General features: G+C 40.6%; 1 protein-coding gene across 2 annotated transcripts in view; it reads left to right on the forward strand.

Moving 5' to 3' along the window:
- The first annotated feature begins 7,222 nt into the window (after positions 1–7,222).
- The window catches only part of LOC139749067 (T-cell activation inhibitor, mitochondrial-like), a 52,477-nt gene continuing 40,099 nt past the window's right edge, over positions 7,223–19,600 (forward strand). Inside the window, exons 1-2 of one of the 2 annotated variants that reach the window (XM_071662524.1) lie at positions 7,223–7,373; positions 12,432–12,697. In XM_071662524.1, the coding sequence (XP_071518625.1) occupies positions 7,339–7,373; positions 12,432–12,697 (301 nt within the window). In that variant the 5' untranslated portion in view covers positions 7,223–7,338. The remainder of the gene's footprint in view (positions 7,374–12,431; positions 12,698–19,600) is intronic. The other variant, XM_071662525.1, reaches the window with a different exon arrangement.

The raw sequence follows: 19,600 nt of genomic DNA on the forward strand, positions 1-19,600 counted from the left end.
CACGTCTACACATGCTTTAGATATATCTTACACTTTAGACATCTGAGACAAACTGTAAGGTAAACAACGATTTTAGCTTTGTTGTTTCCTGTTAAAGCTAAGTAGCGTAACGGAATCTCGGAGGTTAACCTTAATTCATTTTCTTTTAATTTTGAGTTAGGTGATTGATAAGTGCTATAAACATATACCAGCTGACTGGGTAACTTTGAGCATAATTTCGACAGAGTATGTTTTACAGTACTGTATCCATAGCATTATAAATCGTCAAAACTTGATTTCCGAAAATCATTTGACTAGGAAATTATATGAATGACCAGAAAATAGTTCTAATACATATCATCCATAGTTTTATCAAAGCCTTTCATCAGTATATTAAATCATCAAAACCTTATATTTTTCGATCGTATATTTCGAACTGCTGACGCATGATGACAGGAAGTTGTGTTCCTGTCTATATCTAGCGGACTCTGGCAGTCTACTGACGGTCGGCAACATTCAGCTGTCCCCATTGACGTGGGTACCGAAGCTGTGCAGATGTGGTTACTGCCGACACGGAATCCTCTCAGCCATGCACAGATGCCATGGTAGTCAGGTTCCTCACCATAGATATACGGTACAAGCGTTCCATCAACCCTATCCAAGTGTGGTCAACTGTGAAGGCGCGAAGCCAAAGGTCTTATTACAGGTACGGAAATGCACAATATGAGTGCATACTCAAGAGTTCATAGTATCAGGATATTTAACTCTTCTACGAACGCAGTCTCCAGTGATCGTCTTCTTCAGCTGAGGGAGTGAAACAAACATATATTTCGCTGTTGATTGCCTTCAACATGACTAATAGTCCACTGTCCCTTTGCTGGTTCAACATGATGTTTGGAAGGTTCATCGACGCCACTGGCGTCTTGGCTACGTCTTCCTTGCAAATGATCTGCCTGTTCTACGTCTTCTGTCTCACCCTTGTGTCACCCCTGATGATGAGATCATTACACGAAAGTGCACTCGAGAACTTATCGTGTTTCATTCTCCTCGTGGTTATATGCAAATAATAGATCACACGCAGAGAGAGAGAGAGAGAGAGAGAGAGAGAGAGAGAGAGAGAGAGAGAGAGAAGACAGAGAGAGAGAGAGAGAGAGAGAGAGAATAACAGTGGTACGAGTTGTCTAAGTATTTGCTTACAAGCACGAGGAAAAATGAAACTCGATTGTATAACCCGAGTGCATTTCCGTGTACTCGGGGCTTACCGTGTTTCATTTTTTTCTCGTGGTTATCAGCATATATATATATATATATATATAATGATAATGATAATTGGTCTACTGAAATATCTGGGATGCTATTTCATTGTCCTTCACCTGTCCTCGAAATCTACAAGAAACAAAGCAATAATTGTTTTTGCTTCGACACTGTTCACTTAATTACGTTTCAGTTTTCGTCTACCATTTTCAGCATCATAATGTACCTGTAAATCTCTGACATGTGGAACTATTGTGAAAACAGACTCTTGGAAAAGTAGGCTGTGAGATTCATTTTGTGACGCATTAACAAGCGGGCGGGGTATCTGCAGCTTATCGATAGCCTATCGCTGACCCATCAACACTGGAGCAGGTAGCAGCCTAAACCTCTCCCTAGGGCCACCCTCCTTCCACCACACCACGACAATAACAACTATGTCAGGATGATTATCACAGTGCTGCCTGACTGCCTCTTTAATGCGATTAGCAGCCTTTAGCAGAGTATACTCAGTCGGGCAGTTTAGTGCTATCCATCGCAAAGTATGAGTAGAATATTGAGGAGGGTTTGAACCTCGGCTTAATCACTGGGAGCCAGCAGGGCACCAAAATTTTGAAATCAGAGGTCCCAGTATTAAAGTATTACCAACAAAAACATCAAATGAAAGACTAGGCAGATGACTTTCACAACACTGACCGTATTCCATAAATGCCGTTATCAGTACAGCATTACTAAATTATAATCTGGTAATTGACGAATCTTGGTTGATGACAGGGAAGGCAGATAGGGGTGTAGGATCCTCCCCGTGACTCGAATTACGAAAGTAGTCAAGTGAAATGTTTCACGGCGATGGAGTCTGAGGGCGCAGCAGATTATACATCTTAATACAGAATAATGGTTTGCTAAACATAGTGACGTATGTCAAGGAACTCATAATTAGAATTATGTGCGTAACTCATTTGCATGAGTTAGACCTAGGCCCATCAAGGGCTACAATCCGGTTTCTACTGGTGTGTCTCGTTTTCATAGATTTGAATGAAATCGTCGTTTATTTTACCTTTTCATGATTAAGTGTGGAAAGATTCAGTGAGGCTGACTGGGACGTAATCGGTCAGATGTCCTCGTTCCTTCCCCATGGGAAAGAATTTGCCTGTCAGACTAATGCTCAACAAATAGCCGGCTAAATTGCCTCCAATCCCAGTTACATAATAGACTACACCGCAACTTGTAGTAGTGCAGAGTGGAGTCGAAGAAGTTTGTTCCACTCTTGGTGTTCGACGGTCCTAAGTCTTTGGTCCTAACACGGTTCGGCATTCGAAAGAACTATGCAGTGACATTAGACAAATGTTCCTAGTTGGAACTCATTGTAATACAGTGTCACCAGGCAGTCCGACGCCAACAGAAAGGCTCACCATGTTTCTCAGAAATAAATCCTAGATTTATTTTCCGATACGGAATAGTTTATGGCTATACTAGCAAATGTCAAAAGAGCGGTCTGTGACATCATACGTTTATAGTCTTCTATATTTAACGTCATTACGTTGCATTATCATCAGTAATGAACTCACAGACATGCATATATACCGTGTTCATAGAAGCCTCTTACCTGACAGCGGCTGTGCACTAGAACGTTGATTTTCTGCGTTTTTGTATATATATCTTTAAATTTCTGATGTAGGACGTGCCATTACCCATAGATTCAGCAGTGATCACACACACACACACACACACACACACAGAAACACCCACACCAACGAAATCATATCAGAGCAGTTCCTCCCTTGCCATCTAACAAGTGTGTGTTAACATGTGGTCTACATACTAGACAACGAAAGAGCACTGAGTTTGTTACGGACGCATACAGAAACATTATTTCGCTGGTTTTGTGTGTTTTGTTTACGACCTTTGAAATATCTTGCTTTTTTTTTCTCCTACAAGAATGAATTGTGTGAGGTAGTGTAATATGTGTATGTCATTGTTGTGGAGTAATGCAGTCTTACTTCCTCAAACGCTTAACAAATTCTTTTGATAATCTTGAACTGGTACCTTGAAGCGGGGAAAGGTGGTCCTACGGTATTCGGAACACAACTCAAAATCCACCACAGACGGAGGCCTATATCTGAATCGTACGGGCTTCATGGTTGGAGAAACCCAGAGACATCATTAATGACCTATTTCACTTAAAAATCTAGTCTTGAGCAGCTGTTAGGTTTGATAATCTCAACAATCAGCGACGCAGAAGCATGTTTATGCGCCTAGGACCAAACCGACCAGAAACGGAAGCTACACCCTATGGCTGCGCCGCCTGGCGGAACATCCTGCCGACTTCCGCCGCCTGGGGACCCACGGGATGCCCCGGAGGGCGGCCTTTGGAGAGGAACCACGCAAGGCTGCGTCCTTCCATACCCAAGTCGGGGTGGGGATTTGTGGAGAGGAACCACGCCAGGGTACAGTCCCCGTCGTCCTCCGTGGGAAAAGTTGGGTGTGTAGAGGGAATCCGTGCCAAGGAGAGCTACGTAGAGGTCTCATGAGTGGGACCGTGCCATAGTGCACCCCTCGTACCAGGTGGGGGTAGAGAAGGCGGGGGTCTGTGGAGAGGAAGGGCGTCAGGGTACACACACCTTTACACCCTAGTTAGGGATGAGATAAGGTCCGAGAGGAAGGATACCTCTACACAATGCTGATGAAGTCCCTGAACTGCGACCTTTCTAAGGGAACATATCGGTGTCTTTTTTTTTCTATGTTGAAACCAACAATTATGGATAAAAGTCCACATCAAGACCAGAACTTAATTGAAACATAGAGAGGATTATGAAACGGGAAAGAAAAGACGAGGGAAAGTATTTAAGAATTTTAGAGGAAGTGGAAAACATGTCTTTTGAAAAGTGCCAGGTCATAGTTATTGGGAAAGACATTAGAAGGTAGAGACTTTCAAAGCTTCGACGTGTAGGGGAAGAAGCAGGTGTAAAAACGGCCCACCCTTGAGTTGCTGATGGCCACACAATAATCACGTGACGCAACAGCCTGCCGAGTATTGCGTGGTCTAGCTAGTGTTGGGGGGCACACAAGAAGCCAGCTCGGGAACAAAAACCAAAGTAATACCTATAGAAGAGGGAAAGTGAACCAACATTGCGACATAGGGCAAGGGGGTCAAGTTTGGAAGTTAGCATGGGAAAGTTTATATTTCGGACCGCTTTCAACTCAACTCTGTCAAGTAAAGATGCAGAGCTAGAACCACCCCAAATGTGAAGGCAGTGCTCCATACAAGGACAAATCAATCCTTTATATAAACGGAGCAACTGTTTAGAAGAGAAGTTTCGACATCTAAACAGGACACCCAGTGTCATAGAGGCAGACTTAGCTATTCCTGTAATGTGGGTTCCTAAGGAAGAGTGGATGTTACAGTAATATCAAGTATGTTCAATGATGAGTCAAGAGGTGCAATTACAGAATCGTTAAAGGAGAGACGAGATTCGTGAGGAGTTTTCAATAGAAAGCTGAGTAGAAATTGGGTCTTGGAGGCATCAAACGTAACAAGATTTTGTGTACCCCACCGAGAAATCCTGACCAAGTCCGAGTTTATTGAGGAAGCTGTGTCTAGACGAGAAGCAGATCGAGTGAGAGAAGAGGGAGCAGAATAGAAAGATGTGGATGAATGCAGTGTTGAGTCATCAGTGTATGAGTGCAATGGATTATCTGTGGAGGAGAGGAGATCGTTGTAAAGAAAGAAAAAAAGTGTGGGGGACAGGAAGGCACCTTGAGGAACACCGCCATTGTTGGAGAAAAGGGGAAATTCTGATCCTTCAACAACCACAGAGATAGATCGGCCGGAAAGGAAGCTAGATATGAAGGAGCAAGGTGAGAGAGGGAGGCCAAAAGAGGGGAGCTAAGAAATGAGACCCCGATACCACAGTTAAAAGCCTTAGATATGTTAAGGGCAACTATGCATGAATCTCCAAAATCTTTCATGGATGATAACCAGACATTAGACAGGAAAGAATAGCATCAGTGGATGACGTGGATGACGCCTTATGGAAGTCATACTGGTGATCAGATAGGACGCAGTAATCAGTTTCATGATTATCTGGTTTTCCATCACGTATTTCACCCGAATATCAGAAATCACAGCTTGGGTTGTACACAGCACCGCTTAGGTAATACATATTACAGTTTAGGTCGCACACATTACATCTTAAGTCGTACATATAATAGTTTGGGTCATACATATTACTACCTGGGTCGTACATATTACAGCTTGAGTCGTACATATCGTACATACAGCTTTGGTCGTGCATGTCAGGGCTTGAATTGCACATCTCACAGCTTGGGTTGTATACATCACAGTTTAGGTTGCACATATCAGCTTGGGTCGTATATAACACAGCTGCTTCCCACGATTTCTGTGTGGAGACCAGCCACTCGAGGAATGACTGTTAGGATACCTCCTTCCCTTTTACAGCTAAAATTTGTAATTGTCTTCCTCATTTTAGTCTGAATGTAAGCTTTACCTTTAAAATTCAGCCCTGACCAATAGCTACTCTCTTTTCCTCCTACATTATTTCTTTCACTAGAGATGGGCCAAGACTGGGTTTTCCTTAATGAGATACTTTTTTTTTCTGGATACCCAGAGACAGCCAAAGTGAACCAGAGGTACCAGCCTCGGGGGCTTATCATGCCAGCATACTAGAATTGGAAGTAAGAGTTGTCACAGAAACCCAAGGCATTGAGCTTCATAGATTAAGTATTTGGCACAAATGTATGAACTAAGAACAAAGCAAAGCAATTTCGCAAGAGCTTAGCATGGGGTAGCATTTTAGCTGAAAGAGGAGTCAAGGGAATGTACGAAAGAGTATTAGGAAGTGAGTCCCAGAGTCTGGGGATAGGGGGGAAAGAATACTTCCCACGTATTCCTTGCGTGTCGTAGAAGGCGACTAAAAGGGGAGGGAGCGGGGGGCTGGAATCCTCCCCTCTCATTATTTTTTTTTTTTTGATTTTCCAAAAGAAGGAACGGAGAAGAGGGCCAGGTGATGAGGATATTCCCTCAAAGGCCCAGTTCTCTGTTCTTAAGGCTACCTCGCTAATGCGGGAAATGGCGAATAGTTTGGGTGAAACTCGTAGAATAAGGTGTTCATCCTAATATTACAAAAAAAAAAGCATCAAGATGTTCAAGAAATGGGGCCACATGAGAGTAAAACTCCCTCCCTGTATATTACAAATTGGTAATCACAATAAACGAGGAGGCATCACCGCCTGAGGAGACCTATTAACTCTCAAATTGTCTTTAATTATCTTACCAACTCGGTCTCAAAACTAGTTTTGTTTTCTATGTTACTCTGGGTAAGTTAAGGCCTAACATAACTTGTTTCATGGTTCTTTATTGTTCTCTTTATATCCTGTAACCTTTTGCGTGAAATGGTTTTTAACTGTATTGTTTTGATAACTAACTTAAACTAAGAAGGTATAACGGAGTTTGGTATGTCGATCTGTTGAGGGCAATAAGGTAAACCATGTTTTCTTTGAATGGCTACGAATATATATAATTCTGCTCATATGAACACAACTTAGGCAGTTTCGGTAACATACTTTTATGTAGTTTTGGTCCATTTTGTCTAATTTATGCATATTTCGAGGGTTTGTAGTACCGCAAAGAACTAGATATCAGCAACCTGATCATTTGTAAATTCATCTCCACATAATAAGTAAGAAAATTACCCATAAGAAGGGGGAGAATATTATAACAAAATAACTTGGACAATTAACTAAGTTCTCAGTCTCCTAAGAAGGAATCCTGGGGGGGGGGGGGGGGGGTGGAGAGATATCGTTAAGATGTAACGTATGCATGATGATAATGATAGGACTAATATCATTCTTTGAAAATTATGGGTGCTTACATTTTTTCTTCAATTATTTTTTGTTATTTGTTCGTAACAAACTTCCGTCTTGAAAATGCAAAATGGAATAGGTATATGATCGGCACCTTTAGTTCAGACTTGTACGTTTGTTTACGGTCTGATCAGCTGATGGTCTGCCAGTGTTCATCCTACATGTCTCGTTTTGTTATAGATATTTCAGAAACTGAACGTCAGAATACTTTATACAGTTATATAAATGAATTATCTGCGTTTTCAACATCTCTCCAAGTGGTAAGTATAAGTTGCTAATTAGTTTTTGGTGAGTTTCTCAAGAGTAATATCACATTCCTCACACTTGTTACCATGTTAAGAACCTACGTATCTCGGTGATGATGTCGCACTTTGGTGATTATCAGTTGTCTGATAGTAGATATCTTAGACAGGTATCCTGTTACACTCAAGAATTAACAAAAGAGGGCAGGGCTTGGATGATGAGGGGAAACTTAGGGCTAATTATTAGACAATTTGTACAAGGCAAATGTAGTTAATCAGTAGGGATGCAGGAATTGGACTGCTGAACGTTATTTTTGATATGTTGTCATTTTTTAGCTATTCTGAGATTGGAATGAGACCTAGAAATTGTAATTTTTACTGTATTTTTCTTTATCCATCAATTATAACTCTTCTATTAACTTTGTATAAATAAACACCCAATTGCTAAGGTTTTGTGCTGATAGTTGAAAAGAGGTTTATGTGCTCTGATCATATATGTACTAACACATGCAGTGAAAATTCTTTCTATAGAGCAAATCAGATCAGATGATGTTATCATTAATATATATTTTGAGTGTGATACAAAGAATTATGGTAAATATCAAGCTGCAAGGGAGTTTAGATAAGGTAAGCATACGTTTTGTTGATATCTAGTGTTTCACTTAGATATATGTGTGTTAACCCCATATTTGCCTCAGCTTCATAACCTTTCCATCTTCAGCTCATTCATTGTTTAGGATAAGAAAGAATCAGTATTAACTGTGACTTGTAGGCCATATTCTCTCATGTACACAATATACTAACATTGTAGAAATATGCAGATAACTTTCCACAGTCAAAATTGCCATACTCCTAAACAAGTTACTGATGTAATTTTAGACAAGGAATTACCCAAGTAAGTACAGTTAATGTCGCCAGACTCTACCTACATGGGTGGTACTATGAGTAGAATTTTACCTTCGGCTGTTCTATACAGCATCATTATCAGTGGGTGATAAAGGAGTACAGTCTCATCAAGGAACTTCTCTCTACAAAGTAGTCCATTTCCTTGCTGCTGATTGTAGTATGGTCCTGAAGCTGTGGGGTCCAAGTGTTTATATTTTTAAAAGAATATATGGAAAGATAACTACTCAACCAAATGCTATTCAGGAATCTTTTGTTAAATGTGCAGCTTATAACAACTGCAGTGGTTAATTGTTAGTAAGAGAGGGAATTCCAGAATAAGTATGTCCCTGGTTGAATGCATTGGAACCAGTGTTATTGGTGTCATTAGATTTGCTTGGTCTCTGCCTTGCATAGGTTCTTGTCTTTGAATGGCCTTCCTTAGATTGTTTGAACCTTCCTCCAAGGGGTTGAAAGAATACTACCCACATATTCCATGCATGTCACAGAAGATAGGTAAGAGGTGCAGGAGCAGGGGCTGGATTTCTTATTATGTCTTTCAGTTTCTGAAAGATGGATCAGAAAAAAGGAACCAAGTGAGGAGTGTTCATCTTCCTCAAAGGCTCTGGCTGGAGTGTCTGAATGTGTTTGGATGTAATCAAGATGAGAAGGAGGAGATAGGTAGTATGTTTAAAGAAAGGAAGCTCGATATTCTATCTCTGAGTGAAAGAAAACTCAAGAGTAAATGGGACAAATAGTTTTGAAATGTCCTCAGGCTAAAGTCAGGGATTAGTGTGAAGGCAAGAGCAAAGGAAGGGGTAAAATTAACAACCTCAGTGAAATAGTAATGGGAGATTTGAGAATGTTAGGAAGTGAGTTCCTGACTGATGTGAGTGCGATATGAAAGTGGAGTTTGAGGTATGGGTAATGATCAGTGTTCATGCAATTGGCCATGAGAAGAATGATGAAGACAGGCAAGGGTTTTGGTAGCAAATGATTGCATATGTCAGCATTTTGATGGAAAAGATTGGGTTTTAGTGATAGGTGATTTAAATGCAAAAGTGAGTAATGTGGCAGTTGAGGGTATAACTGGGGGCATGGGTTATTTCAATAAGGTAAACAGAAATGGTAAACAGCATGTGGAGGTGTGTGCTGAAAAAGGACTGGTGTTTGAGAATACCTGGTTCAAAAAGAGGGATGCACTAAAGTATACGTGGGGGAGTAAGAAGGGTGGTCAGCAGGCATTACATCATTGGAATATGTATTAACTGATAGGTATGCAGAATGTGCTTAGAGGGGCAGCTTGCAGGATGTCTGATCATTGTCTAGTACAGGCGAGATTGAAGATTTGTGGAGGTTTTAAGAAAAGAGGAAATGTTTTGGGTGAGAAGGTAGTGAAAATAAGTGAACTTTTAAAAGAGTTGTGTGGAGAAATACCAGGAGAGATTGAGAGTAGAATGGCAAAAGATGAGAGTAAACAGAACTAGGGGAGTATATAGGAAGTATATAGGGAAGCTGTGCTGGCATGTATCCCTGGGGATAGGGGAAAAAGAATACTTCCCACGTATTCCCTGTGTGTTGTAAAAGGCAACTAAAAGGGGAGGGAGCTGGGGGCTGGAAATCCTCCCTTCCAGTTTTTTTTACTTTTCCAAAAGAAGGAACAGAGAAGGGGGCCAAGTGAGGATTTTCACTCTTCGGCTCAGTTCTCTGTCCTTAATGCTACCTCACTAACACAGGAAACGGCGAATATGTATGATGATGAGTGGTGTCATGTGCAAGATGAGGGTTTAGAATGTGAAAGGTGGGATGTGGGCAGGTGAGAAACGATTGTGAGTGGTGGGATAAAATAAAGTTGCTAGTAAGAGGAAAGAGAGGTGTATGGGTGGTACTTACAGGGAAGGAGGTCAAGAGGAAATTGCAGTTGCTGAAAAAGAAGGCAGATGAGAGTTGAGTGAGCAAGTATCAGAAAACTTCAGGGAGAGGAAAAAGGTGTTTTGGAAGGATGTTAACAGTGTGAGAAAAACTAGAGGACAAACAGGAACATTGATGAAGGGGTAAATTGTGAAATGTTTACAAGTAGTGATGAGGTGCAAAAGAGATGGAGGGAGTTCTTTGAAGGATTGTTGAATGTTTGATAATGAGGTTTCAGATGTAGGGTGTTTGGGTTAGGCAGGTATGTGAAGTGAGAGTCTTGGCAAGTGGTTTGGGTAAGAATAGAGTGAAAACCTTGTTTAAGATAGAATATAGCAAGGCTGCAGTAGTGGATGGTATTATGGTATTGATGATTGAGTTTCTGAAGAAAAGGGGTGACTGTGTTGTTGATTGGTTCATAAGGATTGTCACTGTATGTATGGCTTATGGTGATGTGTGTGAGGACTGCTGGAATGCATGTTTAGTGCCATTGTATAAGGGCAAGGGGGACAAAGGGGAGTGTTCAAATAAGAGATTTAAGATTGTTGAATGTGCCTGGTAAGTTGTACAGGAGAGTGGTGAATGAGAGGATGGTGGCATGCCTAGAACATAAGACTTGCAAGAAACCAAATGTGGTTTCAGGGATAGTAGAGGATGAGTGGATCTGTTATTGGCTTTATAGAATATGCATTATACTTAAAGAAACAGAAAGATTTGTGTGTGGCACTTATGAATCTAGAGAAAGCATATGTTAAGGTTGATAGAGATGCTTTTTGGAAGGTGTTTCAAAGATATCGTTTGGGAGAAAAGCTTTTAGAATCAGTGAGGAATTTTTAATCAAGAGATTAAGGAATGTTTGTGAGTAGGTTGAGAGGAGGGTAAATTGGTTTCAGGTGAAGGTTGGTCTGTGGAAGTGGTTTGTGATGTCACCATAGCTGTTTGATTTGTTTGTGGATGTGTTTGTGAAGGAGGTAAATGCAAGGGTCTTGAAGCTTGGGGGCAGATATGCAAACTACTTGGTGAGAGGGCCTGGGAAGTGAGTCAAGTGTTGTTTGCTCATTAGGCTATGTTAGTGGCACATTTGAGTGAGAAACCACAGTTGGTGTCTGAGTTTGGGAAAGTGTGTGAAAGGAGAAAGTTGAGAGCAAATTTGAATGAAAGGAAGGTTATTATTGTAGAGTTTAAGTACTTTAGGGGTGAAACCATAGTGAATGATTGCCATGACGGCCAGCTGTGAAATTGGCCATCCAGAATTGGCGACATGTGAAAACTCACCCTTAGCAAATTTGTATCATTGGAGTACAATGCTGTCAAAGAATTTATTACACCAAAAGAGTCCAACATTTCATTGCTTTTGATTATAGTACTGCCTTCAAGCAGCAAGAGCCCTAGGAGGAGGGGCACTGGAGTTTTAGAATAGTGTAGCAATAGTTAGCATGTTTCTAGTTCTGCATCCTTATATGACAGGGATGAGTTGAAAGCTATCTGACATATAAACTCTTCCAGGCTAACCTTAAAACTTGACCCACTTGCCATTTGCCACATTTTTGGTTCACTTTCTCTCTTTCATATGTATTACTTTAGTATTTTCCTCCCAAGAACTGGCTGCATGTTTCCCCACCACAAGCTAGACCACACAATACTTGACAAGTTGCTGCATCACATGCATGTTAGCATGTTTCTAGTTCTGCATCCTTATATGACAGGGATGAGTTGAAAGCTATCTGACATATAAACTCTTCCAGGCTAACCTTAAAACTTGACCCACTTGCCATTTGCCACATTTTTGGTTCACTTTCTCTCTTTTTTTTTTTTTTTTCATATGTATTACTTTAGTATTTTCCTCCCAAGAACTGGCTGCATGTTTCCCCACCGCAAGCTAGACCACACAATACTTGACAAGTTGCTGCATCACATGATTACTGTGTGGTGTAGGCAGTACAAGGTTGGCTGTTTTGATGACTGTTTCTTTCTTTACACCTTGAAGCTTTGGAGCTCTCAACCCTTTCATGTCTTTCCCAACAACTATGACCTTGCAGATTTTGAAAGACAGGTTTTTCACTTCCTCTAAAATACATGAATACTTTCCCGTGTCTCTTCTTTTTCCCTTTTATTGACCTCTCTGTATTTCAATTAAGGCCCAGTCTTGATGTGGACTTTTGTCTGCGACCGGAGCCTCCAACTTAAAAATAGTTATGTACTGTATGTATGTGTGTATTCATTTATTTACTTTTAGAAGGATTATGTAGTCTTTAGATGATGATTATATATGTTTTATTTCAGGTATATCATCAACTCAAGACCATCAAGAAAATTCCTTCATGAAGTTAATAATTCACGTTGTTACCTGTCTTCTGGTCAAGTGACAACTGCTTTACGGCCGTTCTACTTTCTTGTACATCCAGATCTATTTGGCCAGCACCCAAGAGCACAACACATTAATGATGCCTCCCTCAAGTTACTCAATGGTCATCTTAATTCTCTCATCAATGATCAGAAACCAAAGCCCCTTAGCCTCAAGTTTTATATCAAGAATAAGACAATCCAAGGTATCAGCTCATTTTTACTTTTATGTCTGTTGCTAAACGAGGGAAGCATTCTATTTTCTCCATGTTTTTGTTTATATCACTTTTTACCTGAAACATAATGAAGATGTGCTTGATTAGGTCAAAGGCATTTTTACTTAATTTTTAGTTGAGGATGTAGTGAAAATGCATTTGACCTGACCTTATGAGTCACTCTAGTTTGGTGAAGGTAATTGGTGTCCAACTCCTGTGGAGGTGAACACCACTCAAATTCATGGCCTATGTCATGACCTGTAACAGTTGGATCAAATGTCTCTTCATTACACCCTCATCCTTATTCTAGCCTTAACTAAAACATCCTTGATGTACAGAAACTTTCATGAGGATAGGATTATTTCCATTCTGAAGGTATAGTATGTAGTGGAGCTATATTATGTGCAGTTGAAACATGTTTCATGGTTATTGCAGTAATAACGATTAGTCTTTTAGTGAAGATATGGTACATACTATTGAAACTTTGTAAGATTATTTTCTTTCTTACAGGTTCACCATTTTCTGTGTTGAGGTAATACTAGGAACAGACAAAGAAAAGGCCTCATTCAGTTAAATCCATTTTCTAGCTGTCATTTGCAATGCACTGAAAGGTTATTGTGATAGTATTAATAATATTTTGATGAAACATTTCCTGTTAATTTCTTTTATTCAGCTGTCTTTTAGCCCCTTAGGATGTCATCCAAGAGACCAAGAGGTGCAGAAAATGGTGCTAGCCTTAACATGCTTAAGCATAAATCATTTTCTATGCTTGAAATGGTGGAGTTACTAAAAAAATTAGAGAAACTTCTGAAAAGATTTTGTGTGAGTACTATGAGATAGGATCATCAACTGTGTATGAATTGTGGGTCAGTCTCTGTTTTCTGGCATTTTCTGTGGTCTGGCAATGGCCTGGTCCGAAGGCTGCTGGATTAAGGAGGTACAACCTGTGTGTGTGTGTGTATATATATATATATTTTTATTATTATTATTATTATTATTATACTTAGTCGCTGTCTTCTGCGTTAGCGAGGTAGCGCAAGGAAATAGACAAAAGAATGGCCCAATCCACCCACATACACATGTATATACATAAACGCTCTCACACGCACATATACATACCTATACATTTCAGTGTATACATACATGTACATACAGAGACATATACATATATACACATGTATATATTCATACCTGTTGCCTTCGTATATCATTTATTTGTTTATTTTATTAAACCTGATTGCCATTCCCTGCATTAGCAAGGTAGTGCCAGGAAACAAACGAAGAATGGCCCATCCCCTCATATACACATATATATGCATAAATGCTCATACATGCACATATATGTTGGTATACATATTTTCCCCGTGGACTTATAGGAATATACATACATATGTACATATTCAGACTCGCTTGCCTTCATCCATTTCTGGTGCCACCGTGCCCCACAGGAAACAGCATCACCACTCCCTACTTCAATGAGGTAGTGCCAGGAAACAGACAAAGAAAGCCACATTTATTCACACTCAGTCTATATCTGTCATGTGTAATGCACTGAAACCACAGCCCCCTATCCATATCCAGGCCCCATAGACCTTTCCCTGGCTTACCCCAGACATTTCACATGCCCTAATTCAGGCCATTGACAGCACATCAACCCTGGTATACCACATCATTCCAACTCACTCTATTCCATGCATGCCTCTCACCCTCCTGTATGTTCAGGCCCCGATCGCTCAAAATCTTTTTCACTCCATCCTACCACCTCCAATTTGATCTCCAGTTTCTCCTTGTGCCCTCCAACTCTGACACATATATCCTCTTTGTTGACCATTCCTCACTCATTCTCTCCATGTGACCATACCATTTCAACATACCCTCTTCTGTTCTCTCAACTAGGTTCTTTTGATTTCTACACATCCTTCTTACCCTTTCATTACTTACTCGATCAAACCACCTCACACCACATATTATCCTCAACCTTTTCGTGAACAATACATCCACCCTCATTCACACAACCCTGTCTATAGCCCATGCCTCACAACCATATAATAATGTTGGAACTACTATTCCTTCAAACATACCCATTTTTGCTCTCTGAGATACTGTTCTCTCCACACATTCTTCATCACTCCTAGAACCCTCGCCCCCTACCCCACCTTATAACTCACTCCCGCTTCCATGGTTCCATTTGCTGCTTAAGTCCATTCCTAGATATCTAAAACACTTTACTTCCTCCAATTTTTCTCCATTCAAACTAACACCCCAACTAACTTGTCCCTCAACCCTGCTGAACTTAATAACCTTGCTCTTATTCACATTTACTCTCAACTTTCTCTTTTCACACAGTCTTCCAAACTCAGTCACCAACCTCAGCAGTTTCTCACTCGAATCAGCCACCAGTGCTGTATCTTTCCCAACATATGTCCGAGTTCCATTCTGACTGATTGGTCGGATCTCGAAATGGATGTAAGTTGGATGTATGTCAGCATGGCATGTAGAATTTGTATACCTTCACATCATTCTTTAGTCCTGCTCGATTTCTATCATGATTATCTTGATTTTTATTAACCAGATTTATTATACGATTATGTAGTTTCTTTTTACCTTTTGCTTCAGATTCTTTAGTTCATTTTTCTTTTTTTTATTATTTTGCCAGTTCTATCATGATTGTATCATTTTTTTTAACCAGTTTTATATGACATTTTTTAAATCACTCTGTGGTTTACTAAAAGATAAATTCTTTGGTTTATTTTTTACCTTTTTGGCAGCTCCTTCATCAGCACTTGCTGCTTCACCTGTGACTCAGATATTATGCAAGACTTGCTGTGAACTGCTCATTGTAATCCTTGCCTGCTCGCTCCTTCATAGTCTTAAAAAGACTTTTATCCTTCGCCTAAATTGTTGATAAACTTAGTGGTACATGTTTTTGATTTTGATCTTCCATCCACTGCATCAACAACTTTTCCATTTCATGGATGGGCCCTTGTCGTTGCTTTGTTATTGTTGTAGACTTCATACTTGCTGAATCTTCCACTGCTTCACGTATTTTTTTCTTTGTGCTTTAAAAGTGTGGAGACCATTGAATGGGACAACTGTAGATCATGTGCTATCACATTTTTTTCTCCATGTTGGGTGATTACCTTCATTTGCAATTCCAAATTGAGCGTCTTCCTTACTTCTTGCTAGACCTGTCAACATTTGATAGGTTTTTCCTCTTGCTTATCATCTTCTTTGGAGTTTAATACAAGAATGGTTTAATCCAGCATAAAAATTTGATAGAGTCACGTGAATAATGTGTACTTACTGAATGAAAACTGAGAACAAGAACTGAGAGAGATGCTGTGATGTACACGGTGCTGAGATATCATCTGATAGTCATTATCGTACGCATTCAGCCATTAGCATTGGCATGCATACAACCAAACTTGATTTTTATATTTATGTATATTTTATCATTTATATTTTGTTCCAGTCATATGTACGGATGGTCATAAGTCACATGGGTAATAAGTAGGGGATAGACAGTATATATATATATATGGGCACATGGAGAGGATGAGTGAGGAAAGATTGACCAAGAGGATATATGTGTCGGAGGTGGAGGGAACAAGGAGAAGAGGGAGACCAAATTGGAGGTGGAAAGATGGAGTGAAAAAGATTTTGTGTGATCGGGGCCTGAACATGCAGGAGGGTGAAAGGAGGGCAAGGAATAGAGTGAATTGGAGCGATGTGGTATACCGGGGTTGACGTGCTGTCAGTGGATTGAAGCAAGGCATGTGAAGCGTCTGGGGTAAACCATGGAAAGCTGTGTAGGTATGTATATTTGCGTGTGTGGACGTATGTATATACATGTGTATGGGGGGGGGTTGGGCCATTTCTTTCGTCTGTTTCCTTGCGCTACCTCGCAAACGCGGGAGACAGCGACAAAGTATAATAAAAATATAAATATATATATATATATATATATATATATATATATATATATATATATATATATATATATATATATATATTTTTTTTTTTTTTTTTTTTTTTTTTTTTATACTTTTTATACTTTTTTATACTTTTTATACTTTATATATATATATATATATATATTTTTATTATCATTATTTTGCTTTGTCACTGTCTCCTGTGTTAGCGAGGTAGCGCAAGGAAACAGACGAAAGAATGGCCCAGCCCACCCACATACACGTACATACATACACGTCCACACTTGCAAATATACATACCTATACATCTCAATGCACACATATATATACATATATACACATGTACATAATTCATACTGTCTGCCTTTATTTATTCCCATCGCCACCTCGCCACACATGGAATAACAACCCCCTCCCCCCCCCTCATGTGTGCGAGGTAGCGCTAGGAAAAGACAACAAAGGCCCCATTCGTTCACACTCAGTCTCTAGCTGTCATGTAATAATGCACCGAAACCACACCTCCCTTTCCACATCCAGGCCCCACAGAACTTTCCATGGTTTACCCCAGACGCTTCACATGCCCTGCTTCAATCCATTGACAGCACGTCAACCCCAGTATACCACATCGTTCCAATTCACTCTATTCCTTGCACGCCTTTCACCCTCCTTCATGTTTAGGCCCTGATCACTCAAAATCTTTTTCACTCCATCTTTCCACCTCCAGTTTGGTCTCCCACTTCTCCTCGTTCCCTCCACCTCTGACACATATATCCATTGGTCAATCTTTCCTCACTCATTCTCTCCATGTGACCAAACCATTTCAAAACACCCTCTCCTGCTCTCTCAACCGCACTCTTTTTATTTCCACACATCTCTCTTACCCTTACATTGCTTACTTGATCAAACCACCTCACGCCACATATTGTCCTCAAGCATCTCATTTCCAGCACCTCCACCCTCCTGCGCACAACCCTATCCATAGCCCACGCCTCGCAACCATACATCATTGTTGGAACCACTATTCCTTCAAACACCCATTTTTGCTTTCCGAGATAATGTTCTCGACTTCCAAACATTCTTCAAGGCTCCGAGAATTTTCGCCCCTTCCCCCACCCTATGATTCACTTCCACTTCCATGGTTCCATCCGCTGCCAGATCCACTCCCAGATATCTAAAACACTTTACTTCCTCCAGTTTTTCTCCATTCAAACTTACCCTCCAACTGACTTGTCCCTCAACCCTACTGTACCTAATAACCTTGCTCTTATTCACAATTACTCTCTGCTTTCTTCTTTCACACACTTTACCAAACTCGGTCACCAGCTTCTGCAGTTTCCCACCCGAATCAGCCACCAACTCTGTATCATCAGCCAACAACAACTGAGTCGCTTCTCAGGCTCTCTCATCCACAACAGACTGCACACTTGCCCCTCTCTCCAAAACTTTTGCATTCACCTCCCTAATTACCCCATCCATAAACAAATTAAACAACCATGGAGACATCACGCACCGCTGCCGCAAAGCGACATTCACTGAGAACCAATCACTTTTCTCTCTTCCCACTCGCACACATGCCTTACATCCTCGATAAAAACTTTTCACTGCTTCCAACAACTTGCCTCCCACACCATATATTCCTAATACCTTCCACAGAGCATCTTTATCAACTTCATCATATGCCTTCTCCATATCCATAAATGCTACATACAAATCCATTTGCTTTTCTAAGTATTTCTCACGTACATTCTTCAAAGCAAACACCTGATCCACACATCCTCTACCACTTCTGAAACCACACTGCTCTTCCCCAATCTGATGCTCTGTACATGCCTTCACCCTCTCAATCAATACCCTTCCATATAATTTACCAGGAATACTCAGCAAACTTATACCTGTGTAATTTGAGCACTTACCTTTATACCCTTTTGCCTTTATGCACTATGCATGCATTCCGCCAATCCTCAGGCACCTCACCATGAGTCATACATACATTAGATATCCTTACCAACCAGTCAGTAACACAGTCACCCCCTTTTTTAATAAATTCCACTGCAATACCTTCCAAACCCACTGCCTTGATGGCTTTCATCTTCCGCAAAGCTTTTACTACCTTTTCTCTGTTAGCCAAATCATTCTCCCTAACCCTTTCACTTCGCACACCACCTCATCCAAAACACCCTATATCTGCCACTCTATCATCTAACACATTCAACAAACCTTCAAAATGCTCACTCCATCTCCTTCTTACATCACCACTCCATGTTATCACCTCCCCGTTTGCCCCCATCACTGATGTTCCCGTTTGTTCTCTTTTCTTACGGACTTTATTTACCTCCTCCCAAAACATCTTTATATCCTCCCTAAACTTTAATGTTATTCTCTCACCCCTACTCTCATTTGCCCTCTTTTTCACCTCTTGTGCCTTTCTCTTTGACCTCCTGCCTCTTTCTTTTATACATCTCCCAGTCATTTGCACTATTTCCCTGCAAAAATCATCCAAACACCTCTCTCTTCTCTTTCACTAACAGTCTTACCTCTTCGTCCCATCATTCACTACCCTTTCTGATCTGCCCATCTCCCACCTTTCTCATGCCACATGCATCTTTTGTGCAAGCCATCACTGCTTCCCTAAATACATCCCATTCCTCCCCCACTCCCCTTATGTCTTTGTGCAAGCTATCACTGCTTCCCTAAATACATCCCATTCTTCCCCCACTCCCCTTACATCCTTTACTCTCACCTTTTGCCATTCTGCACTCAATCTCTCCTGGTACTTCCTCTCACAAGTCTCCTTTCCAAGCACACTTACTCCCACCACTCTCTTCTCCCTAACATTCTCTATTCTTTTCTGAAAACCTCTACAAATCTTCACCTTCACCTCCAGAAGATAGTGATCAGACATCCCTCCAGCTGCCCCTCTCAGCACATTAACATCCAAAAGTCTCTCTTTTACATGCCTATC

Source organism: Panulirus ornatus, chromosome 6, assembly GCF_036320965.1.
Source record: "Panulirus ornatus isolate Po-2019 chromosome 6, ASM3632096v1, whole genome shotgun sequence".
NCBI lineage: Eukaryota > Metazoa > Arthropoda > Malacostraca > Decapoda > Palinuridae > Panulirus > Panulirus ornatus.